Below are 24026 nucleotides of genomic sequence, written 5' to 3'. Positions count from 1 at the left end.
GTCGAAAAAGCCTCCGACACTATCACCATGAATCAAAAGACTGAGATATCATGACCAAACCATGAGTCCGACCACCCGGTTTGGTTTCCGTCGGGCTCTTGGAAGGATCGGCAAATCCCATGGAGAACCTCTGCAATTTGCCTCGCCATGGAAGACTTTTTGCCAAGGTACCAAAGAACTTTTGTGCACTCTCGAAGCCTCCTCCGATTGAGATCGACCTCGACCTCGAGGACTGAATTTTCCAAAACGTTCAAAAGATTCATAGCAGCCTTCGTAAACCCTCGGATAAGCATCATAGCATAGGGCTCTGCCAATACTCGCGACTCGTCTAATGCGTGGTGGAACTCTGACAGCTGCGGGTTGGCGCGGGGGTCATGATCTGGTGTAGCCACGTAGGCAAGATAGGCAAGTTCTTCGGAAGCGGTTTTCCGAAATTGCGAGGAAAGCTTGAGACGACTAGCCTGCATATCTCGTTCAGGGGTAAGCTCGCTTGATGCTATGGTTTCAAGCAAGTCTGCTAAAATGAGGACTGCAAGATTCCAATGTGCTCCAATACAGAGATACCAGTTTTGAATCCGTTGCGGGACGCTGTCGATATTCTCTGATAGCTGCATGAAAAAGCAGCCGTAGGTGGACTGCCAGAAGGAACGGATTTTGATGGCGGTCTGAACTAGAGAATCAATGTCACCGCGGGGTCTTCCTTGGCGGATATAGCGCTGGAGGCATGATACTTGTCGAAAGAGCAACACTTTGACTTGAGCTGCTTGAGCTACTGCATACGATGCCTCGGCAAAAGAGCAAGGCCATTGAGGAAGGTAAGCAGGGTCAGAGAGGTTATCGCGAATGAAGTTTTGGATGCCCAGTGCATTTTCGCGGAGTCGACGAACTTCGCTCGTTGCACATTCGTTCGGTTGATCTGATGGACAGAATTGGATCTCCTCATCGGAGATAACCAGCGGTCGCTCGTACATTGAGGATGATACAGTATCAACCATAACAACAAGCCAATGGAGAAGCCTCAGCGTTCCATGATGCCGCATGTTAAGCTCGATGATACTCTTGGTGTTGGCCTTTGCGTAGTGTGACTTCGCCTTGCCAAGAGCGGTGTCAATTCGGCTTTCAAGGATGTGAATTTTGCGGGCTGCTCTCTCCATATAGATCGGAGGGCCCTCTTGGGCTATGATTTCATTGATCCTGGATTTCACCGCGCCACTGGTAGGTAGCTCATGAACGTTGACTTTCGAGCCATCGTCCCAACTCCGCTGGGTCAAGGCGAATATGACCTCCGCATATGCGACCCTGTAGGACTCCAGATATGCTGTGCGCTCCAAAGCAGCTTTTGCCGTCTCCCAAAGCTGTCGCTGAAGTGTTTCATCAAATTCGGGCGTTTTTGATCTATAGTCATTGCTCTGTCGAAGTGAGGAAGCGAAGTCAGCCCGTGCCCTTTGGCTTCCCTGAGCCCACTGCGCAGAAAACGCCAATACGGCAAGATTAAGAGCCTCGGACGCTGCTTGGTCTTGTAGAGGAGTCAGAGATATTACCCCTGCAGCTAAAGCTGCCTTGTCCAGCTCCACCGTTCGCCGGTAAATTCTGTTGTAGGTTGATTGAGCATTCGTTTGCTCCGTATAACTCTGGGTATTTGCTCGGACTTGGAGATTTGTTTGAGAGCCGTGTAGTAGATATGGACAAGTGCTTTCTGTGAGCCAACAAGAGAGATTGTGCTCGAAGACGTCATGATAGAGCTGGACCAAATTCGACGATATGAGCAGACTGTTGACACTGGTAGCAATTGTCTGATTTGCCGACAATGGCGAGCAAAATTTCTCCTGTCCTGGAAATACGCCAGGGAGGCTTTGAGGACTAAAATATGGGGATTCGTCTTTCGGAAAGGGCTCTTGCTCTTCGTGTGAAATGGCTTCTTCCGATAAGTCGACATAGCCTTGCAGAGGAAAATCCCCCCGGGGCAGATAAATCCACACACGGTGTTTCCAAAGCTCCGTATGGTCCATTCGGTAGACTCATGCCAAGGCCAAGAGATGCAGCTCCACACGAGTCGTGATGGATGATATTTGGTGTTCCCGGGTCTCCTCCAAATCCGAGGAATGGGAACGCACCGTCGCCGTTTGGCAGTTGATCAGGAACTGACTGCTGCCAAACTGCAACGGAATCATTCCCTGCCGAGGAACTGCTAGCTGTATGTGAGCGCTGTCGATTTGCCGCTGTTCTCTGGATCTTCTTTTGTGATTGGGCCCATATGATCGTGCATGTCTTGTTGGTCCGTTTGCAATAGGAACATGGCAACCAGGCCGTGGCTAGAGAATCAAAGTATCAGTCATGACGCGAACACATGCTAGCGGGTTTGGCTGACAGAGCCTTACTTATGTCTTTCGGGATGAACAGATCACACCCCCGCTTTGATCTTCGGCACTGATCGCAAGCGTGGTTTTGGCGTCTCATGGCTCAAGAGGTTCCGAGAGGGATAAGTGGCGTGGGACTTTTTCTTCTCAACCTGTCGGCCAGGGATGGGGTTATACTTATTCAAAGTATTAGGGTAGCGGGGGCCCGAGATCAAACCAGGTTCAGTCCAGAAAGGTGACGGGGGAAAGGGGGCCTAAGGATCTGCAAGCAAAATCTGGGGTTTGAGCTTCCCCGCTTTATTGGGAGGGGGTATTGGCATTTCCAGCCATCCGGATCCAATAATCAGCCCTTCCTTACGGCCTATCGGAAAAGACATCCAGTCCTACATCGTGGACTGGACCCACTTAGATCGTATTCCCGCTTATAGCAATGTACTCCGATCGTAGAAGTCTCGGTTACCAGTATGATTCCGTAGCAGCCCAGAGTATCGTATTGAAAGTCCTGAACCCTAGTTGCCTATCTCTGCTACCAGAAGCTTCTACACAGGATTGAAAATCTTTGCCTCCGCTTGAGTCCTCGGAAGCGTAACCGAACTCGTCACTTCGAACTCTCGACGATGGATGATGCTGTATGGTGACAATGAGGGCAGCATCATAGCCTCACTATTTGTTGAGTCAATGTCCGCAGAGAAGTTCCTCTGGGATGGCAGGTGTAGTCTTATTGGAGTTCGTAAAGAAGAACCGGACGGGTTTCCAGGGATATTTCTCCCTCGTAAACTCTGGGCGCGTGTGACGAAAAGCTGCCGACCAGATGCCACACAGGATACAATGATCGCTGTCAGAGAAGTCAATCAGGAGGTACTGGCCAAGGGCCCAAGAAGGGGCCAAACTCACCTGCATAGACCTCGATGAAGCTCCAGAAACACAACCACGCAATATTGATCTGGTCGTCAAGGGTGGTGGCGACTCGTACGATTGCGATTGCCATTATTATTATTGTAACCGAGTACATTCCCAGTAGTATCACCTTCTTATGGAGTGAAATTTGGGCATTGTAGAGAGTCAATATCGGAATTGAGAGGACTGAACGCCCCCGTCAGTAATCTTGACATCATGGAATGTAATGTTTGAGGCATAGCTCACTCATGATATCGCTGATCACATCCCCCGCCGCATTGGCCCAGAATGTTCGGTTTTGATAGTGGACATTGTCGAGGGAGGAACATTTCCCTATTCGGCTGTCAGCGGCTTGAATCCAAGAAGAAGGGATGCTCGCACATATGAAATACTCAATCGATCCAAAGCTGCACGAGTACTGAATGTCCCCAATAGAGATAATGTAGACGCTTATGGTAAAGCAAAGTACAAAGATCCACCAAATACGCATGCTCTTCACTTGGAGGCATAGGCGATAGAAGAACGCCAAAAATGAAAGCTTGACCGCCCATAAACCGGAATAAAACAAGATTTCAAAAGGCCCGACGAAGCGCGTAAACGTTTCATATCGATGCAGGAAGTTCTCCGTTAGCTTTTCTTTACCGAGAGAAGTGAGTTCATGATCGTATAAAGGTCTGGATACCACCTCCCAGATGATTGTCGTTGCAAAGATAATAGCCCATGCCAGCAAGACGAGAAAGTCGTCGATGTACAACCGACGGAACGTAGTTACTTGGACATAGAGTCGGAAGCAGAGAGATGCAGTTGTTAAAGCTGCGAAGGTCCACGTAATACCCTAAGAGTTATGTTTAGCTGCCTTGAAGTTTTCAGCTAATACGAGTACAATATTCCGGATTGACTTCATGCTGGGGGTTTGAAACATACGGCGAAGGTAGAGTGAGAAATGTTGCTAGCCTGTGAGGGAATCTGTTGATCCATGATTTCTTGATAGATTCTTTGACTCGAGAGAGGAAGGGAATCTTCCCAAACCTTTCAGATATAATGGCAGTATCACGTGCATCGACGTCTCTCTTGTTGCGTCTGAATGAGCAGAAGCAGGAGCGCCACAGGTCGGATGCCCCCTAAGGCCCACTTGGCCCATTCTTCATAACTCCGAAACTTCTATTGCCAAAGGGCCTCTAAGCTGTCAGGTCTTGTGTAGATACAAAGAGACCGCCATCAAAAGGGTGATATTTACGGTGGATTTGAAAGTGTCGATGGTTTACCGATGAGTGGCGTTTTCAAGGACCTTCTAGACAATAAGCTAATGTAAAATTCCGCATTGTGGCGCGGTAATATCGGAAGTTGTGTTGGCGCATCTCAATGATGTGGCTCATAACATCATCAGATGGATAAATTCCCCCTCTAGCTGTGTAGCAATTGTCAACTGTAGTGCGGTAAGGGTTATAGCACGACAGTTATGGATTGATTCGGGAGGTTCAAGTTCAGAGAATCTAAATTCTGATCACCATTCTCCTTATCAAGACGAACTCAATGTTTTGATTATGGTTCCTGGAGATGGAATTTTAGATGTGAGCCCGCGAACTTTACACGGACCCGCCCTCGCTTAAGGTCTTTCAAAGAGAGTTCGTTGCCCCGGCTGATACTACCAGCAATCAGCCACCGACTTGGAGACAAAGAGAAAGATCAAATTTATAGTCGAGATCCACACCTGAAGGGCATCTGCTAATTCGGTAGCTCGGTGCCAGTGAAAGGGCCACTTCATGCACGCCACTCCTACGAGTCCCTGATAATCGGCCTCCACTGGTTTGATCCAGGTTCCCCCACGGGCTTCGGAAATTACTCTCCATGAATGGGGTCATAATCAAAAATAGTAACAATATCATCTTTGAAGTTCTGGGCTGTCTTTGTTTGACACAACTGGATGCCCCTATCGGTGAGTCTTTCGTCTCATTCCGCGGATGGCAAGTCGGGAAATCGATCACAACATCCACTAATCTTGATCGAGTGTTTGGCTCCTATTCACATTGTGAAGTATGCTCTATCCGTCATATTTGGTAGAATGGGTTCATGTATGTGCTGTCTAGAAATAAGGCACCAGGCCATTCATCTTCTCACATAGTCCATGCAACTCCCTAAAGAGAAAGAACAGTATGGTCCAAGTTCGGCCCTTCTAAGTATTATGCCCTCGACCAGGCGGTACCACTACGAGCAACTATGTTGTAGCATACACTGACCCAAGCTGTACGAACAAGGGCCGTTAGATTCAGAAACGAGACTAGGACTTAAATTTCCTAAGAAGGTATATTGTCTGAAAGCTAAGTCTAGCCCCCTTCTTGGGGATAATAGTGATCGAATGATGACGGCTCCACCGCCCTTCGAACCTGAATCTGGCTGCTCTGTAGACAGAGAAATTGCCAGCAGAAAAAGTGCTTTCCCGCCCTTGCCGTCACAATGTTCCTCCGCAGCATCTCGGTGGAACCACTGGCTTTGGCTAACCAGATACTAGTAGAATTCGTGTATAAAAGCCCTCAAAATAACCTGCAAGATTTTATTAGATTTGAGACTCATAACCCCCCACACGTCTTCTCATGGGGGAACAGGGTGCGTTCGATGACTTGACACCGTGAATTCCAATACAACATGGTCGTTTTGGATTTGCCGATAGGAATCAACTTGTCAAGTCCCTCTTCATACTAGGTGCTTCAGAGTAATCTTGTCTGAGCCCCGGCTCAGAATAAGGGGCTGTAACCGTGTTCCACCAATGCCCAGGTACAACCCCGCAGACCCACAGCTCGATCGATTAGCCTCAACGAGAGTTGCAATCTGACAGCGTCTTATCAAGACCATGATAAGACGGGCTCTATGACCAAGAGCTGATAACGCTCCCCAAACCGAATCTGGAAATCTAACGCCGTGGCTCCGACTCCCCGCACAATGTATGCCCATCTTCCGAACCTATCATCTTCTTTGCGATAATGCGCCGGATGACCCAGACTTGAGCGGAGACTGGATCTACTGCGCATGAATCTGACTAGCCTCTTTCCACGGAAGTTTCTCTCCTCTGCAAATGACTATGCGGACATGTCGCAGCCTTCAAGTCCCTTGCCCGCTGGCCGCACAGGCCATGCCTGCGCTCAGTGCAGACATAGGTAAGATCATAGCCGGCGAATTTTGTCTACAAGAATTCGTCCCAATGGACAAATGAACTTCGGTTAATCAGAAATCAAATAAACAAAAACAGAAAGCAAAAGTGCGGCGGTTTCACATACGGGGTGAAGTGTCGGCCATGCACAGCTCGAAAAGTCAAATGCAGCTTTGAAGATGAAGTCAAATACCATCCATACCTGCGCATTCGCTCCTCGAAGTCTCCATCAGCCAATGGCGGAAGAGGACTGTCGGCGCAATGTTTCTTGTCTTCAAATCCGACCTCACTGTCATCTGCTTCAGATGGAGACTTACAGGCCGCGTCTACCAATGGCCGAGGAGCGGCACCATCCTTGGCTCACGAGGAGCTACCCAAGCAGATTGAATGTCTGATGGGCCGGTAGGTACCGGACATTTCACCATTCGTCGAACAACTTTGTTTGTCTAATAGGAAATTTAGAATTGCAGAACTAGAAAAATCGCTGGCAACTACCCAACGAGCCCCAGCTGAATACATAGACACGCCACGTTCTCGGACCGCGGCGTCGCTCAACGTCCCATTGGAAGCAAGCCCCTCGCACAGTTATCATTCGCCTCCGATAATTCCGTGAGCTCATTCCTTTGGATTATATTATTCCTTTACCGTCCTGACCCTGCATCACCAGACCAGGCCCCTTTTCGGTAAATTCCGACACGCACAGTCTAGCGGGCTCTCATGCCCCTGTTATTACCGACGGGCCACTCAAAACACTGAACGACTTCCAATCTGAAGATCCTGTTGAATATGAGTTACATGATCCGATTGCTCGCTCGGTGTTGACTGAAGGAGAGGCCTTTGTGATGTTCAGACTGTTAGTACCACAGAAATCGCCTATTTTCAAAATCTTACAAACATAGGTTCTTCTCAAGTTGTCATCCAAACGCTCCCTTCCTCGACGTCGAGCTCGATTCAGATGTTGACCGTGTCCGCTCCAACAGCATTTTTCTATTCCTTGCCATTCTCTGCGTGGGTGCGCGCTTCTGGGGCGCCTCGTCAAAGTATCTCAACTTCCTTTATATGGGATAATCTCAATTTACTGACTATCCGCAGGTCAGCTTGTTGGTTACACCCGCGGTACCCGGGACTCGTGCGTCTTCTTGATGCAGAAGTGATGCGAGTGACTTTACGCCCGGGGCCCGATGACCAGAAGCTGGAAACAGTACAAGCGCTCATGCTATGTGCGCATTGGATGCCATTTGATATCTCGGCCGATGGAAAACGCGATAGATCCAGGTTTTCTGAGTCCGGGGCGTGGCAGTGCCTTGGTCTAGCAACTCGCTGGGCGACCTCACTCGCGCTAGAGCGGAGTTGCCATTTGAGCTTCCAGAATCCCGATAGAGTGACACGCAAAGATGTGCAAAGGTTCCGGACAATGCTTTACCTCACGGAAAGTGATCATTAGTATGTTCTTGTTTGATTTCCCCCCCCAGACGCAACCTAACTTCTGACCGATTACAGCCTTGCATTATCTGCGAGGCGTCCTTCTTACCTAAATCCTGAGCCACTCAATAATGTTCTCCACCAATTCCTCCGATGTAAATATGTCCAAACTACAGATAAACGCCTTACATCGCTGTTCCGGGTCGCATACGGTGCGCATTTTACCGGATGTCGGCCAACAACCATCGAGAGCGTCGAGGCCTTCGATAAAGACGTGCAGATTATTGAGCGACAATTTACACTCAATCGTGGAAACCACTCATTGGATTCCCTCGGTCATCATTTCCCCTTCATCTCACTTCGCTGGTACCGGCTGTCTTATGCATGTGCATTTCTCGATGTGACCGACCCAAGCCAAAGAACAGGGAAGGTCTTGACGTGGGCAATCGAGTGGTCCAGTCAGATTCTCATCCATCTTTCACGGCCGCCTTCCCTTCAAGCAACGAGCAACAGTCCGATCCTTCTCCCGTTGCAACCGGACCCGGGCGTGATACAAGTTTTGTCATATGCAATTGACCATTACTTTGTTGTCATTGCGTACGCAGCGTTCGTGCTTGTTAACAGCTGGCTAGGAAACCTCATGGACAGTACGTATTACCAGAGCCACCCTGGAGACATGGTCTTACTTACCTCTTACACGGGACAACAGTGAACTTTCGCCCGCATATCCAACAAGCCGGGGATTCGTACGATAATGAGCCTTCAAGCTCTTTATTATTTCGATTAGTCGACCTTGCAGCTCGTACTCTGGAAGCTGCCAGTCCGCCTACCGGACACCTCGCCCGCCGATATGTTCCATTGCTTCGTGGAATGACTGGCATAATCCTCTCCGGCAATACGCAGGCAAGAGCAACAGAAAACGGCCACAGCGCTGTGGTGGAGCATCCCAGCCATCCCCACGAGCAGCAAGGGAACCTCGGTGGAGATCTCTGGGAAATGTGGCAACAGGCCGGACTAGAGCCTATGCCCTGGCCTAATGTGTTAGACGACATCTACTGAGTTCTGTAGTAAACGAGACATATAGTCATGATCAACTTAGAGCGGCCAATGATCCAAAGGTTACCTTGGTAGCTCTTTTCCTTAAACCCCATCATACTCCCCATGTAGGCCAACTATTTGAAGCTGGCAATGGAGTTTCAATATTTAAGCGAATGAGAACCATGACCCAAAACTGGGTAACTTCTTGAATTCAGATGCTCGTACCTCGGATGATCTCAAGTCGGACCCCCAACTTAACTCCGAGTGAAACCACATTTTGCTGACCACGTAGCTCTATCACGCCAGCTCCTTCGTTTCAGACTGAGCTAGTAGATCCCTAATACGAGAGGGCGGCTCAGTCTGACACATACGGGCTCCTTGGGCGCCTGAGCACTGGAACCGGCGGAAACTGCTAGGAAGAAAGTGGATTTATGCGCGAGGAGCAGCTCTTATCGCGCTGTCAGCTTCTCCCGTCTGGGCTACCATCTGGAATTGGACGTTTCTTTGTTCCACGAATGCTTTATCCGATGAAGGGTGCTCTAGGCTGGAGTCGAAAAGGTCTCCGACGAAGTACTCTCGGTAAATTATGAAGCACAAGTTGGTCGGAAAACCATCTTAACACCTTTTTTTTTTCAACTGCAGGCGGTTGCACATTGGACTTGAAAAGAGAAGTCAGTATGCGTTGCATGTCCTTGGCGCCTATATATATCAACATCATTACTATACAGCACGATCCGTTTATTTTCGAGCCTCCTCAATAATCTGAGCCAGCTTAATCTGCGTAAGCAAAGAGAGCTCATCATAGACATTCCATTCATCCACGATGCGCCCATTCCTATAATGATAGTGCGTCATCCCCATAACCTGCAACCGATGCCCAGTAGGCTTCCCCAGCTCCGAAAGCAGCCCAAACCCCAAGTGGTGGCCCTCAAGAACCCACCTCACCGCAACCTTCACGCCCCCTTCCTCACAAGGCGTCGACGCAATGTGCTGCGGCATATAAATCCCATCCGGGATCGAGCCCAGAAGCCCCAGATGCTGATGAAGCACCGAGGCAGGCCCATACAGCTCCGCCATCTTCGGCCCATGATACTGGCAATTGCTCGCGTACATCTTGTGCACCATGCCGAACATCCGCTTATTCCACATCTCGTGCAGCCACGTCAACGTCTGCACCTCCAGCTCGTTGTTCGCGATGGCCGTATCAGCCGCCGCCTGGGGGTTCTGCTGGCCGATGATGCGCCGGTTCTCGCCAATATCGATCGTCTCCAGACCCTTGTCGAATAGGCCGCGCGCAGCCTCGGAGGCATATGTGTGCACGTCCAGGCCGAGCTGTTTCATGATGGCCATGTTATCGGCCACGACCCACTCGCGATAGATCCGGTTGCGGTAGACCATGCAGTCGGCGATGGTGCGCGAGACAAACGTCTTCCCGGTCGCGGGGCCAAAGTGCCCGTCCTGCGTGTGGCGGCCCTGCCCAGTGACGAGGTGCGAGGTGTAGAAGCCTTCTTGGTCGTCGCCGTTCCAGACCACCTGGGTGGCCATGCCGCGGCGCTCGGGGAAGGAGACGAGGCGCTGGATGGTGTCACGGACGATGGTCTCCCGGTCGTAGATTGTGCCCAGCGTACCGTATAGGACGCAGTTGTGGGTATAGTGGGTGTAGATCAGACCAATGTCGCGCTCGTCCCAGATCATGTGGGTGCAGCGCACGATGTAATCGACAATATCAGTATAGATGTCGTCGAACCCTTCCATTGAGTGAGCCCGAGGGCGGTTCGTGGGTGCCAGGTCGAGATAATCATGTCGTTCGACTTGGAGAACTTGTGAGCTCTTTGCAGGGGGTGCAACGACATGATTGCCGTTCTCTTGAGGAGTTGGGGTATCCGGTGTCATTGTTTTGAGGGGGGGTTAGATAAGAGGAAAGTATGGATGGAAGGGCAGAGGCAACAGAGACTTGATTCCTGGTATAGTGTCTCTTTATCAGAGTTTCCCGGTACAGCTAATCACTCAACTGCTAGCTATCGTGTACAGACTGGCCCCGCTGCGTTCGGCAAAGGTCTCGTTGACGCCGCTAGCTTTGAGGGTCAACTTATCGGCGCACCCGTGAGATCCATCGGGTTCTCCGAACAGATTCGCTTAACCCGATGAAACTCTATACGAACCCGACGAACCGTGCGCGCATCCAGGAGTGGCTGGCATTCCATCGTAGATTAATGGACCCAAGCAGTTACGTTTGAGTCACCACATGTCTGGTTGAGTATGAGAGGACCTGCAGCCAATTTGTACAGGAGATTGGCAAACCCGCATGATTTGACAGGTCTCTCGACGTCTCCTGATCTCGCGGCTGAAGATAGTAGTATTCTATAATCAAGAAGAAAAGAACCAAGTGAATTGACAACGCTATTTTCTAGCTGAATCAAAATGAGCTTTCATCGGTTTCGCCGGTATCATTTTCTATCTACTCGCGCCTTGTTCATGAACACTAACCAAGTTGCGAAGGTTAGACTAATTCTTTACAGATAGAGAATTAAAAACCTTTACCCATCATCATATCACTAATAAATTCAAGCCGCAGAACATCATATCCCAGAGAGAAGAGAGCGCACTTAGTACATCTGGCGGTTCCGCATCTCAATAGGAAGGAAACACAAGAACAAAGCGGAGACCCAGATACCGCCAGCTCCGAGCCAGAGCACTCCAGCTCTCCCCTCTGCAATATACTGCTGACCTGCAAAAGGTGCAACTATACTGGCGATCCGGCCCAGGCAGGACAACATGCCACTGGCACTGGCTCGGTAGGTAGTGCCGAAGACCTCGGGCGCAGCAGAGTAGAGAATCGAATTAAAGTACTGTGCTGGTCTTAGCATTGGATCAGCGAAGACTTTAGGTTTGACTTACGCTTTGCATGATATATTCCAGAGCATTCAGACCGACATACCCAGCCGTGTTCTTGACTTGCGTATACATGGCCATAGAGACGCCCTGCAAGGCAGCGGAAATGACCAAAGACCACTTTCTGCCAAGTAGAGGCATCTGGACGGAGAAAAGCGCCAAAATGGATCCAATGACACCCGGGAGGTAGATATACACGTATTCGCGATAGGTCTCACTGACACTGTTGGCCCCACTGTCCACGTTATTGTCTAGCAGGACGATCGGCAAGAAATATCCAGCCAAGTTGAAGGACCAGTAGTTTCCCTAGGGATAGTCAGTTAAGAAAGAAAAAAGAAAAGAAAAGAAAAGAAAAGAAAAAAGAAAAAAAGAGAGAGAGAGAGAATCGGATGTTTGAGCCCTTACCATATAGGCGACCGCAAGAATGAAGAATGTGAAGCACTGGAGCTTCTTGGCGAAGAGGCCCCGAAGATAGCCCAGGTTTTTGACCATACGAACCACCACGGTCTTGACGTCGGCGCCATCCTCATTTCTCTGATGATAAATTTCTGGGTCAGTCTGGTAGAAATCATCCATGGTCAAAGTAGGCGCTTCGGCGCCATTGAACTTGGCAATTTTGTGGAGGATGTCAATTGCCTCCTGCTCTCTGCCTCGGCTGAGAAGAAACTTAGGAGACTCGTAAAATCGGAAGACGAGAAATCGAATACCAAAAATGAACAACGTCATGGCTCCGATGATGATAACCTCATATCTCCATCCCATGTTGCTAGAGAGAGAACAGCAAGGCTCGCCTGCTTTGGCTGCGGCGCAGGCAGGCAACTTCACGCTGCACCGGTATTTAGCAGCTGTGCCGTAGGAGATGGCGGAAGCGATCACGACACCGATTGGCTGCCACATCCCCAAAAGAGAGACAAGGTAGCGCCGGTTCTGTGGTAAGAACTCCAGGGCGATGGTCGCATCGATCGGGATATTCCCACCAAGGCCAATGCAGGAGAGAAAGTAAATTCCACAAACTGCTCCGTAGCTAGTTTTGCTCGCGGCCTGGCGAAGATTTAGCTGCATTTGCCTAGAAAGGAAAATTATAGGACAGACAAACCATGAGCATACCGAACACCGATGTGATCAGACATGTTATGTTAAACGCCCATTTACGGCCAATAATATCCGTAATGATGCCGAATGAGAAGGCCCCGACGCTGAGGCCGTTAGTATCAAGACATTCCGACAGCCATATATAGAACATACGCAAGTCCAGCATTACCGCATGTAAAGATTAGTCCCTGCTTGTCGGCAGGGACGTTCATCTCCTGGAAGATAGCTGTAGACAAGAGCCCGACACCCTGGGACCAAGCCAAGTCAAGGAAGTATCCAAAACCACATAGTAACCAAATGCACCATTGGTATTTTCCAAAGCCTAATTTATCGATTTCCCTGTCAAGCGCAGTTAGTGGCTAACTCTTAGATGTATGATCGCCCCGACGGTGCAACGACTCACGCATTAATCAATGCAGCCTTCCGCTCGAAGATCGTGAGCTCCTCCACGGCAGACCCTTGCATCACTTCTCCTATAGAGACATGAGTCTGTTCGCCACCAGGGCTCCCCTCCTTCTTCTCTGTACTGATGGAACTGGGGCGTGTAGACATGATGGGAGCTGTTTGATTTTCCCAAGTCGTCAGAATGCTGAGATCCAAACGTTAATAAATTGTCATAAGTCGAGCGACTAACTTGATCAGTGCTTTACAGCCATCCGTTCCAGAGTTGCGAGATAAGCGCCATTCACTGTTGCATACCCGATAGCTCGTCGGCAAACCCTATCAGTATCGGCGAACCCGGCGGGGGAATAGTGGGCCTAATGGGCCGGGTAGCGCTTTCGCGATAGTATGTGGAGTCAGGGAATCTCTTTCCCCTATTCTCTTTCCTTGCGGCGCTTGGAAATCCGAGGTCAGATAGCAGGCACAACTTAGTATCATGGTGATCCGAGATCCATTGGGCTTTTCCCATCTACCTTCAGCATGGGAGACGTCACGAATGGCAGTACAAGTGATCGCAAGAGCGCAGTTCCCGAAGGAACAAAGGACCTCCCATTGTACGAGCGCATTGCGCTCGAGAAACGAGCTAACCGCGAAAGATCCATCCCTGAAGAATGGCGCCTACCCAAAGGCCATGTCCCCGAGGACCAGCTGAATGTGACTGACGTGCCCATGCATTGCGGTATTCTCACCGAGAAGGAATGCGAAATAACCGAGCTAGCTGCGGCCGAGCTTGTTGAAAGAATACAGAGCCGAGAGCTCAGCTCATACGAAGTGACATTGGCATTCTGCAAACGAGCGGCAATCGCACAGCAGCTGGTAAGTTCCCAGCTGCGTAAATAGCAGGACGGACTTGGAGGCTGATACAGGAATATAAAGGTCAACTGTCTTTCTGAGATATTTTTCGAAAAGGCACTTCAAACAGCAGCAGCCCTCGATGCTGAATACGCAGTCTCGGGAATTGCAGCAGGGCCCCTTCATGGCCTCCCCGTTTCCCTCAAAGACTGCTTCCAGGTTGAGGGTACCGACGCATCCATCGGGTTTACAGCATTCTCCAATGAGCCAGCGCTAGAGCACGAAGAGTCGGAGATTACCAAAATCATGAGGCAGAACGGTGCAGTTCTCTTCTGCAAGACCAATGTTCCCTTGGGCCTCATGGCTGGCGAGGTGTGTTGGACCGAGAGATATTTGAGTGGAGACTAACATGCGCATAGACATATAACGCCATCTACGGCTACACGTCTAATCCATATAATAGGAGCCTCTCGAGTGGTGGGTCTTCAGGCGGCGAAAGCGCCTTGTTGGCCTTGAAAGGCGCTCCTCTGGGTGTGGGGACGGACGTAGGAGGTTCAATCCGTTGGTATTCCGGGTTCGAGGCAAAGACATTTTGCTAACTTTGTCAGGGATTCCGGCTTCCTTCTGTGGGCTGTACTCTCTGAAGCCCTCTTTCGGGCGCTTTCCAACATTCGGCCTTCGAGATGGCCTGAACGGACAAGAGGCTGTCAGGAATACGGTAGGACCGATGGCAAGATCAGTCAGAGACATTCAGCTGTGGAGCAAGACTGTGATCAAAAGCGAGCCGTGGATGACAAGTGATCCGGATTGCCTTCCCATTCCATGGAGAGAGCTTCGAATTCCTGACAAGCTTTGTTTTGGTAAGTATTACCTGAAGTGTTCTCGCCTTCAACATCGGGATACAAGCTGACCCAGCAGGAATCTGGCTCGACGATGGTATCGTGAAGCCACTTCCTCCAGTGACACGCGCGGTGCTGAAAACAAAAGCCGCCCTCGAGGCAGCAGGTCACAGTGTTATTGAATTCCAGGTGTAAGTGAGGATCAAACCTGCGGAAATTCGGAAATCCGTTTCTAAGTGACTCACCCAATAAAGAAGCAAGCTAACGAAAGCTAGGGATGACCCTCTTTATCTAGATACTTTAAAGTTTGACCTTTATCGCTCAGCGACAGCAGAAGCCCTCGACAAAAACCTCGCCAAAACCCCAGAGCCCTGGCCGAGAGGATGCGAGATGCTCCAGGCTATGGTCCAGGGAAACACAAAGGCCTCAACGGTGTATTACCTCTGGAATGCCCAAGCAAAAAGAACTGAGTACGCGAAGAAAATCCTAGAGGAATGGGCAGCGACCCAGAGGAGAACAGAGACAGGCAGGGAAATAGATGCGTTGCTGATGCCATGTACCCTTGGCCAGCTTCAGCAAAGTGAGTCTTCAACCATGACCTTCCAGTAATAGCTAACAGACCAAGGTACAGCTTCACGTATGATAATTATACCAGCCTGTGGAATGTTCTGGACTACTGCGCAACCACCGTGCCAGTGAGCTATGTTTCACTTCATGAAGACGCCACTCCCAGTTACGAGAGCCGCAATGATAGTGAAAGATGCGTTTGGAAAAACTGTAAGCTGGCTCCCTGCAGATACCGAATGAACTTGAAGCTAACGGAGGCAGACTCTCCTGGCACTTTTGCTGAAGCCCCGGTGGCCGTCCAATTGGTTGGTCGGCGTCTGAATGAAGAGTATCTTTTGGGCGTGACGCAAAAATGTGACGAGGCGCTGAAAATGTCGATGAGTTACCGAGGATATTAAACGCTATGATTGACTCGAAAGAGATCTTCCGGAGCTTTGAGAGAGAGATAAGGTAGAAAGTACTCCATTCCATGCTAAAACTATAACCTAATTCTATGTCTTCTCATAAATCATACTAATCTCTCATGGAGATATAAAGCTTTGCTGAACGTAAAATGTAGACCGAAGTCGCCTACCCCGACATGCCCACTCCTGACATCCTTGAAGATCAGTGATTTGTGGTATGTGTATTCGTTCGTTTGGTTCCTTGATGCACAGTGCCGCTTTGGGGAAAGCGACAACCTTGATATGACACGTGATGCTCACGTTTGATGCTGCAAACTTCATGATAGGAGCATGTCGACAGCCAAGTCGTACGCTCTACATTTCGAAACCCATTGCGGAGTTCCTCGTTTGGCTTTCTTGTCCCATCCATGATTGCATTTTGGCATCTGCTCATAGACGACGGTGCGCTTGGGATCCTTCTCGAGTCGCTTCGCAAGCCTTTCAGCTTCATTAGCCAAATTGTCATAGCTAGCCGTGATAACCAGAACTTTCCCCGGGAATCGAGTTATATCGGCAAGACTAGGCGAGATGCGCGGATCACGCAAGTCAGCTCCGTACCGAAGGTAACACTTTCCGAAAAAGCGCAGGGTAACCATTGGGATAGGCATGCCACCGCGTTCCGGCGCAACCATCAGTGCCGGGTCCCCGCAGGGCTCAGTACTGGGGTAGAAGGTGAGCACAGATTGGAAGGTATTCAGAGGGAAAAGCGACGAGCACGCGACCAGCGCAAGATTGCCGCCGGCGCTGAAGCCGGAGAGGGAGAAGCGGTTGAGATCGAACACGTCGGGCTGTCCCAGGACCCATTTCACTACGTCCTCCACATCGTGAATCGCGGCGGGGAAAGGATACTCTGGTGAGAGCCGGTATTGGACATCCAGGACCACGTAGCCCGTGCGATCGCAAACTTCGCGACAGAAGGCGTCGTCGCTTCCGTGGGCGGGTATTACGAAGCCACTGCCATGGAAGTTCACCAGTACTGGGACAGGTTCGTCAAGCTTCTCGAGGTCCCATGAAGGGCCGTAAACGTGGATCTTGATCGTGCGATTGGGGTCTCGCGAAGGGATGTGTTCAATCGCATCGGGGTGGGAGATGAAGCGGCCTTTGAGTCTGAAGAAAGTTCTTAGCAACAGTGCGCCTATCCTTAGGCGGATGTAAGTAAGAAGGCTCATATCGCCGATGACCGGTAGCTCCGGAGGAGCCGGTCGGATGGTGGGGGGAGGGAAGAGAATTTATACCAAGGCGTAGATTTTGGGCGAATCTGAAGTCGCGTGCAGGTTTTGCGTCAATTGAAATCTTAGGGCCCCGGCTTCAGTATGGTCAATGTTTGGGCAAAGCGGGTCTGGCTGGACCTTGGCGGGATCAACGAGTTCAATTGGATGTCGATCGTGTCGGGCGTCACGCGCTCATCTTCCGCGCTGAATTTTTTTTCTCTCTTTTTTTCTCCTTGTCCGCTAGGCCTCTCGGGCTCGGAAAAGGCCCTAACAGGCACATTGACGTGATTGGACTTCAGCGAGGCTGCGATGTGCTCATTGACGTCATGCTGTTTACTTAGCCCGTAACTAAAATTTAGATCGCACTAACTAGTTAGAAGTAAATATCTCCTGGCTTCTGGGCAAAATTGATTAATGAGTAGAGGGCACCTCACAGGGAGCTATCAAGGGAAAGAAACTACTTTATTTTGTCTCATTCATGAATGACTCTCGCCAAATTAAAATGCACGTTTGCGTTAGCCTGGCCGCTGTCTTTCTGAGATGACGGCTGGTGTGGTCTCGGCGTCGTTTCTATTAGCACCTCATCGCCTTTGACTTTTATCGCTGCTATTGAACGTTTGATTCTTTCTTTGCAACAGAATATACATAGTAATGAAATTTATGGGTTCGAATTCAGGACGTTACTGTGAACACAAACTCGAAACGATTTACGATACGTGTGCGAAGTGATCAATTTCTCAAAAGAAATGGACCTACTCACTGATATTTCTGTCGATATCTCACTTTCTCGTAGAGCGTTAACATAATCTAATCAGCGGTGCAGCGGCTTATCGTGAACCGTCTCAATTGCAGATTGCGGAAAAGAGTGATGCGGAATCCTCCGATAAGTGGATCGAAGAGAGACAAGTATTACACTTCGACCGCAGCGTAACGCATAGCGTCTGGTCTTCACCTCATTATGCCACCACCGGCACTGGGAAATCAAATCACCTCGATCGAAGGTATTCGACTCGTTGGATCTGACTCACCCTGGGATATCAATCTGGAATATTCACCAGACCAACCCCAAGGCATCGTCAAATCTGTCACCCCGCACAAGGGCTCCTATGATCCCCACATCCAGCCCCTTGCTCTGCCTACGTTGACACATCCGCACATTCACCTCGATAAAGCATATGTGCATAGCGCTGCCGAATATGCTGATCTTCTACCCTCGACTGGCTCGTTCCAAGAGGCCTTAGCATTTACTACCAAGGCAAAGCAGAACTTTACGCGCACTGATCTGCTGAAAAGAGGAGAATGGCTTTTGGCAGAGTCTACTTCGGCTGGAGTTACGGCTATGAGGGCATTTGTGGAAGTGGATCATACGGTGAAATTGATCTGCTTGGACGCAGCGGTTACCCTCAAGGAGCAGTGGCGGCAGGCTTGCGAGATTCAAATCGTGTGTTTCGCCCAAGACCCTCTATTCTCAAGTGAACATGGCAGTGAGAATTGGGACTTGATGAAATCAGCTCTGGCGAGATACCCGGAAATTGATGTCATCGGCACAACACCCTACGTCGAGTCCAGCGTTGACGCGGCGAAGCAAAACATTGACTGGGCTATTGATTGTGCCCTGCTAATGAACAAGCACCTCGACTTTCATCTGGATTACAACCTCGACTTTTCAAAGGAGGCTCTAGTATGGCACGTGTTGGATGCCCTCAAAAGCCGAGGCTGGACCGCTCACTCTACAACAAAACGCGTGATGCTGGGTCACTGCACTCGATTGACGCTGTTTACCGATGATGAGTGGAGACAGATATCAAAGACTATCCACGACAATGGACTTCCAGTCACTTTTGCTGGGCTTCCCACCAGCGACCTGTATATGGCTGCCCCAACCGCTCAAGGAAGCCCCCATCAAAGGCCTCGAGGCACGCTGCGAGTCCCAGAACTGATTCGCAAGCATGACATCGATGCAGTGATGGGCATCAACAATGTTGGAAATGCTTTCACGCCCTGGGGATCATCTGACCCCCTGTCCTTGGCCTCCCTTGGAGTCGGAATCTATCAGGCCGGGACCCAGGATGACGCGACGCTTTTGTACGAGTGTGTATCTACTCGCGCTCGAGCTGCGATCGGCCTTGCCTCACCCAGGGACAATATGATGATTTCCGCAGGAAGTAGTGCTAACTTACTGCTCTTTCATGACCGAGATGATACTGGATGTGGAATATCTCGTCCGCGTGTAAGCGTGGCAGAGGTGGTCTGGGACCCACCGGCGCGATGTTGTCGCGCAGTATTGGCGAATGGGCGATATAAAGTTTCAGGATCTAGTCCTAGCTAGCGCAGCCATTCAAAACGCATGAGGAATAGGCCGGTCCGTTGGTCTGCACGACGTTTAACTTGAAATACTACATCCCTTATCCGTTTCCTGCCTTGAATCTTTCGTGGCGAGCCTGCCTTAGTGCGCTCGGTATCAGATAATATCATGTGACCTATACAAGGCCACTATTGCGGCATTTTGGAACGTGTCACATCGTCCCTGGGTCCCTGGATGTCCACATACGTTGTAGACATAGGGGGCAGCTGGACTCGATCAAAACATTTCACAAACCTCGTGGACCCAATCTAGTGACCGAAACGATCGCGGTGCCTGAACCTGTGGACCAAGTACCCACATTATGTCATGAGGCGCTGTTCGACAAAAAAAAACACAGTTTTTTAGCAAACCAGGTACGGTTTCGGGTGAAACAATTGGGCCCTGGGCAAGACGAGGCGCATCGGGTGACACGGTCTAATGAACCACCTTGGAAGTAGATAGAGATGTAGATGACGATGTAGATGTAGTCGACTGAGGATCTTTTATCAGGCGCAACAAGCACCCCCCGTCAGGTTCGGTCAACCCCAGTTCCAAGGTTCCAACGTTCCGCAACGGTCGCCAAAGAGAGCCTGGAACCCAAGGAGCCCAAGAACTTAAGGAACCCAAGGGGAACTCCGCGCAGCTGTCTTCTTTTCTCTCCTCACATCCCCAGCCCCCTGTCTCGTACATTTCTTTCGATCCTTCCCATCTTCTTTTGGGTTTAGTATCTCCAGCCCGTGGGGCTGACTCCTTCGTCAGCGTCTCCCCGCTCTATCAGGGCCCCTTCAACACCACGTTGACCGCTCCAACGTTCCATCTATCCCCGATTTGCCCTGATCGTCATGTCAGCCCCCGCGCCCCCTTCACAAGTGGTGGCTCGCAGTCAATCGACCTCCTCTCGCACCTCCCGACCCCCCTCCTCCGATCTCCCCACCGCACTCGAAGCGTGGCGGTCCGATCGTCCACCTCTTCCCAGCCCCCTCCGAGCCAATACTCCCACTCCAAAGCTCCCTCCTATGATCGTCGCCCTCCATCGAACCACGCTGCGCTAGACAGCGTAGCCCGCAGAGATTTTGAGGCTTCCAATGTAGCCCGAATGCCTTCTCGCCGTGACCCTTCTGCTGAGCGCTCGCAGGAGCGCCCATCAACTGCTACTCGGACCGAATCCGCCCGGCGCCACCAGCGCAATTCATCCACCCAAGGTCATCAACGAGAAAGCGCCGACATGGCCAGCGCCGTAGCTGCTGAACGTGGACCTGACCCCGCGCAGCATGCGACCGCACCGGCTGCTTCCAACCAGCCCAGGCGTCGCACAACCATCACAACACCATCAGGCCAATGGGCCCTGGGGAAGACCATCGGTGCGGGCAGTATGGGTAAAGTGAAACTGGCAAAAAACATGGAAACCGGAGAACAGGTAAGGGCTTTTGAATCTGTAAATTTCAGTCTACTGGACGATGCATCTGACCCAATCCCATCATAGGTTGCCGTGAAGATTGTACCTCGAGTCTCGACCGAAGAACACCGCAACGGCCGTGATTCAGAGCGAGCCGACCGGTCCAAGGAAATCAGAACTGCGCGAGAAGCCGCCATAGTCAGTCTCGTGAGCCACCCTTATATATGCGGCATGCGCGATGTCGTGCGGACGACCTATCACTGGTATATGCTTTTCGAATACGTCAATGGGGGCCAGATGCTGGACTACATCATTTCCCACGGCAAATTAAAGGAGAAGCAAGCTCGCAAATTTGCTCGTCAGATTGCTAGCGCACTGGATTATTGTCATCGAAACAGCATCGTTCATCGCGACTTGAAGATCGAGAACATCCTCATCAGCAAGACGGGTGATATAAAGATCATCGATTTCGGTCTCAGTAATCTGTTTTCGCCACGAAGTCTGCTGAAGACTTTTTGTGGTAGTCTCTACTTTGCAGCTCCAGAATTACTTCAAGCAAGACAATACACCGGCCCGGAGGTAGATGTTTGGAGTTTTGGCATTGTGCTCTACGTTTTGGTCTGCGGCAAAGTACCATTTGACGATCAAAGCATGCCCCAGCTACACGCAAAGATCAAGAAGGGTGTCGTGGAATATCCACCTGGATTAACCAGTGGTGAGTAGTAGCATCTCAGACCATGGATTCGGCATAAGTTGCTCACGCTAATAATCTTAGAATGCCGTCACATAATTTCTCGGATGCTTGTCACCGATCCCAAACAGCGCGCTAGCTTAGCTGAAATAATGGCCCACCCATGGATGAACAAAGGATTCAACGCGCCTCCAGAAAACTACCTGCCTCAGCGCGAGCCCCTGCAGCTGCCCCTAGATGCAGAGGTCATTGAAAAGATGACTGGTTTCGACTTCGGACCGCCAGATTATATTACGAGCCAGTTGACTAAGGTCTTGGAATCCGAGGAATATCAGCACGCTGTACGACTCAACTTTCGGGATCAACCATCAAGCAACCAGGCAGACCGGAAACGCGGCGTCTTCGACTTCTATAAGAGACGTAACTCCGCTGCCAGCCGGGATACTCTGTCAGCACCCTCCGCAGAAGCGATCCAATTGGGCAATGACCCATTGAATGCTTACAGTCCGCTGGTTTCCGTCTATCACCTAGTCAAGGAAAAGCTCGATCGCGAGCGAACAGAGTCGCGTCCCGGGGCTCTTGGCTTCCGCCCAACTACCGCGGGCGAGACACTCTTACCCGAAGTCATCGCTCCAGAAGCTGCCCACACTAATCAATATCAGCTACCCGGCGAGAGAGACACCGGTCGGCGATCCCGCCCACGCGCCAGAACCCACGGCGAAGATGAAGTCACCGAAGGCATCAAGGACCTTCATTCTTCATCGCCGTCCAGACATGCAGGGTTGTCTGACACACCCGCGAAGAAGGAAAGCACTGCGGCTGGCATATTGCGGCGATTCAGCACCCGCAGAGTCAAGGAACGCAGCCGGGATGTCGAACGTGAACGTATCAGCACCCCCAATACCCCTACTCTCAACGTTCAGCCTCCTGCCGATTCTGCATCTCCGCTACACCGCGGCTTCAGTGTTCGTAGAACTCGACGTGCCGATCCATCCCCGAGTGGCATCCCGTCGGCTGGAAGCCAGACCCAGCACCAAGACCTTCTGTCGGCACCGGGCACTGGCGAACAGGCACCGCAGCCCAGCAAAGTCTTGGGTCGATCCACCAGCGTCAATTCTGCGGACTACAGACCCCGTAGGCGGCTCGGAGAAGCGACGCTGATGCTCTAGATGTGGATCGCCAACCTCCTTCCACTAGTGGTTCCGACCAGGTTGCAGCCAATGGCCCGCGGGATCAACTCGCTACGAAGCCCGGCACCCGAACGCACACCGCTCGTACCATGTCTCTGGGCCATGCCCGACGTGAGAGCATCCAAGCCCGAAGAGCCCGCCGCGAGGCAGCTCGTGAAGCCAACGTGCCTGAGGAAACAGATGCCGATATCTCCGGCGCTGGAACCGCCCTGGAGAGTGCCAACGAGGGTGAAGATTTGTCGAAGCCTGTCTACCTCAAGGGTCTCTTTAGCGTGTCGACTACCAGTAGCAAGCCTCTGCCTGTTATTCGTGCCGATATCATCCGCGTTTTGAAGCAGCTGGCTGTTGATTACGTCGAGATCAAGGGCGGTTTTCGCTGCCGCCACGCGCCCAGTATCGATCTAGAGAAAGTGGTGGATGTCGCCCCTCCTAGCCCCGACCGCCAGGGCCCGGTCTCCCATCGTCGACGCATCAGCTTCGGTGGCTTGCTCAACTACGATGATAGTCGGGATGACAACCGCGCCGGAGCAAGCAGACCACCGCGCCGATCTCAAGGACCGCCAGATCATAGTTTCGTAACCAACTCCGAGGGCTCTGACGAGTTCATTCCAAGAGATCAGCAACCGCCAACGTCTGCTGGCGAACGGGTCGTCGGAGAGACAACCACGCGCGTGCAGAGCGATACTGGTGAAAACCTGATTCTCCGATTCGAAATTCTTATCGTGAAGGTTCCTCTGTTCTCTCTCCACGGTGTTCAGTTCAAGAAGGTCTCGGGAGGTATGTGGCAGTACAGAGAAATGGCCAAGAAGATCCTCGACGCATTGCGACTGTAATACAGTCTTTTGCCGAAGGAAAAAGTGAGAAAGATCATATTTCATGAAACCGTCGCATTTCCCCCAACATGCCCCTTTTCGCTCTCACTCAAGGGAATCAAAACAAAAGCATAGAATTTTCCCCGCCTTGATGGCGCATCGCTCCGTGGTCCTGACCAACTTGTGTTTGGCTTTGGAATGACTTGAAATACGTGGCCCACGACGTCCACGGGTTATCCGCATGAGCATTATCATATTATCGTCTCCTATTCGCATTCAAAGGCCCTTGCTTTTTATTTTTATTTTTATTTTTTTTTTTTTGGTTTCTCCATTTCTTTTCTCTTTCTTTTGACTTGTTTTCCTGTTAGGTTCGGGTCTTTCGTGTTCTTAGCCTTATTGTCATGGTCTGCATCTACATCCTGAGGCCTATTTGGCCTACTTGCTCACATATCGTTAG

General features: G+C 50.8%; 8 protein-coding genes across 8 annotated transcripts; 3 read left to right on the top strand and 5 right to left on the bottom strand.

Annotated features, from left to right (window-relative positions):
• Positions 1 to 32: 32 nt before the first annotated feature.
• N7468_002177 (uncharacterized protein) lies at positions 33 to 2009 on the bottom strand (the record flags this gene model as incomplete). The annotated part of the gene is made up of 1 exon (XM_058471474.1): positions 33 to 2009. The coding sequence occupies one exon, from the start codon at positions 2007 to 2009 to the stop codon at positions 33 to 35; it is 1977 nt and encodes a 658-aa protein (XP_058334615.1).
• Positions 2010 to 2896: 887 nt separating this feature from the next.
• On the bottom strand, positions 2897 to 4232 carry N7468_002176 (uncharacterized protein; the record flags this gene model as incomplete). Its single annotated transcript, XM_058471473.1, has 5 exons — positions 2897 to 3192; positions 3252 to 3440; positions 3501 to 3587; positions 3636 to 4089; positions 4179 to 4232. The coding sequence occupies 5 exons, from the start codon at positions 4230 to 4232 to the stop codon at positions 2897 to 2899; spliced, it is 1080 nt and encodes a 359-aa protein (XP_058334614.1).
• Positions 4233 to 6635: 2403 nt separating this feature from the next.
• On the top strand, positions 6636 to 8880 carry N7468_002175 (fungal specific transcription factor domain-containing protein; the record flags this gene model as incomplete). Its single annotated transcript, XM_058471472.1, has 8 exons — positions 6636 to 6651; positions 6705 to 6801; positions 6853 to 7008; positions 7067 to 7252; positions 7299 to 7439; positions 7492 to 7842; positions 7900 to 8468; positions 8531 to 8880. 8 exons carry the CDS (start codon positions 6636 to 6638, stop codon positions 8878 to 8880), a joined length of 1866 nt encoding a protein of 621 aa, XP_058334613.1.
• A 717-nt stretch (positions 8881 to 9597) lies between these two features.
• On the bottom strand, positions 9598 to 10752 carry N7468_002174 (nuclear transport factor 2 family protein; the record flags this gene model as incomplete). Its single annotated transcript, XM_058471471.1, has 1 exon — positions 9598 to 10752. One exon carries the CDS (start codon positions 10750 to 10752, stop codon positions 9598 to 9600), a length of 1155 nt encoding a protein of 384 aa, XP_058334612.1.
• A 713-nt stretch (positions 10753 to 11465) lies between these two features.
• Positions 11466 to 13395, bottom strand: N7468_002173 (uncharacterized protein; the record flags this gene model as incomplete). The annotated part of the gene is made up of 6 exons (XM_058471470.1): positions 11466 to 11708; positions 11758 to 12057; positions 12157 to 12792; positions 12848 to 12947; positions 12997 to 13182; positions 13247 to 13395. The coding sequence occupies 6 exons, from the start codon at positions 13393 to 13395 to the stop codon at positions 11466 to 11468; spliced, it is 1614 nt and encodes a 537-aa protein (XP_058334611.1).
• Positions 13396 to 13764: 369 nt separating this feature from the next.
• N7468_002172 (uncharacterized protein) lies at positions 13765 to 15880 on the top strand (the record flags this gene model as incomplete). The annotated part of the gene is made up of 8 exons (XM_058471469.1): positions 13765 to 14100; positions 14161 to 14448; positions 14496 to 14637; positions 14685 to 14936; positions 14995 to 15106; positions 15191 to 15385; positions 15541 to 15692; positions 15744 to 15880. The coding sequence occupies 8 exons, from the start codon at positions 13765 to 13767 to the stop codon at positions 15878 to 15880; spliced, it is 1614 nt and encodes a 537-aa protein (XP_058334610.1).
• Positions 15881 to 16203: 323 nt separating this feature from the next.
• N7468_002171 (alpha/beta-hydrolase) lies at positions 16204 to 17094 on the bottom strand (the record flags this gene model as incomplete). Its single annotated transcript, XM_058471468.1, has 1 exon — positions 16204 to 17094. One exon carries the CDS (start codon positions 17092 to 17094, stop codon positions 16204 to 16206), a length of 891 nt encoding a protein of 296 aa, XP_058334609.1.
• Positions 17095 to 18094: 1000 nt separating this feature from the next.
• On the top strand, positions 18095 to 23590 carry kin1 (putative serine/threonine protein kinase Kin1; the record flags this gene model as incomplete). The annotated part of the gene is made up of 6 exons (XM_058471467.1): positions 18095 to 19231; positions 19299 to 19366; positions 19991 to 20897; positions 20964 to 21591; positions 21652 to 22655; positions 22706 to 23590. The coding sequence occupies 6 exons, from the start codon at positions 18095 to 18097 to the stop codon at positions 23588 to 23590; spliced, it is 4629 nt and encodes a 1542-aa protein (XP_058334608.1).
• Positions 23591 to 24026: the final 436 nt, after the last annotated feature.

This window comes from Penicillium chermesinum (assembly GCF_028974085.1).
Source record: "Penicillium chermesinum strain IBT 19713 chromosome Unknown utg000002l:1.0-5270490.0:1.0-5274688.0, whole genome shotgun sequence".
In the NCBI taxonomy this organism is placed as follows: domain Eukaryota; kingdom Fungi; phylum Ascomycota; class Eurotiomycetes; order Eurotiales; family Aspergillaceae; genus Penicillium; species Penicillium chermesinum.
This window is presented reverse-complemented; position numbering and strand designations above follow the sequence as displayed.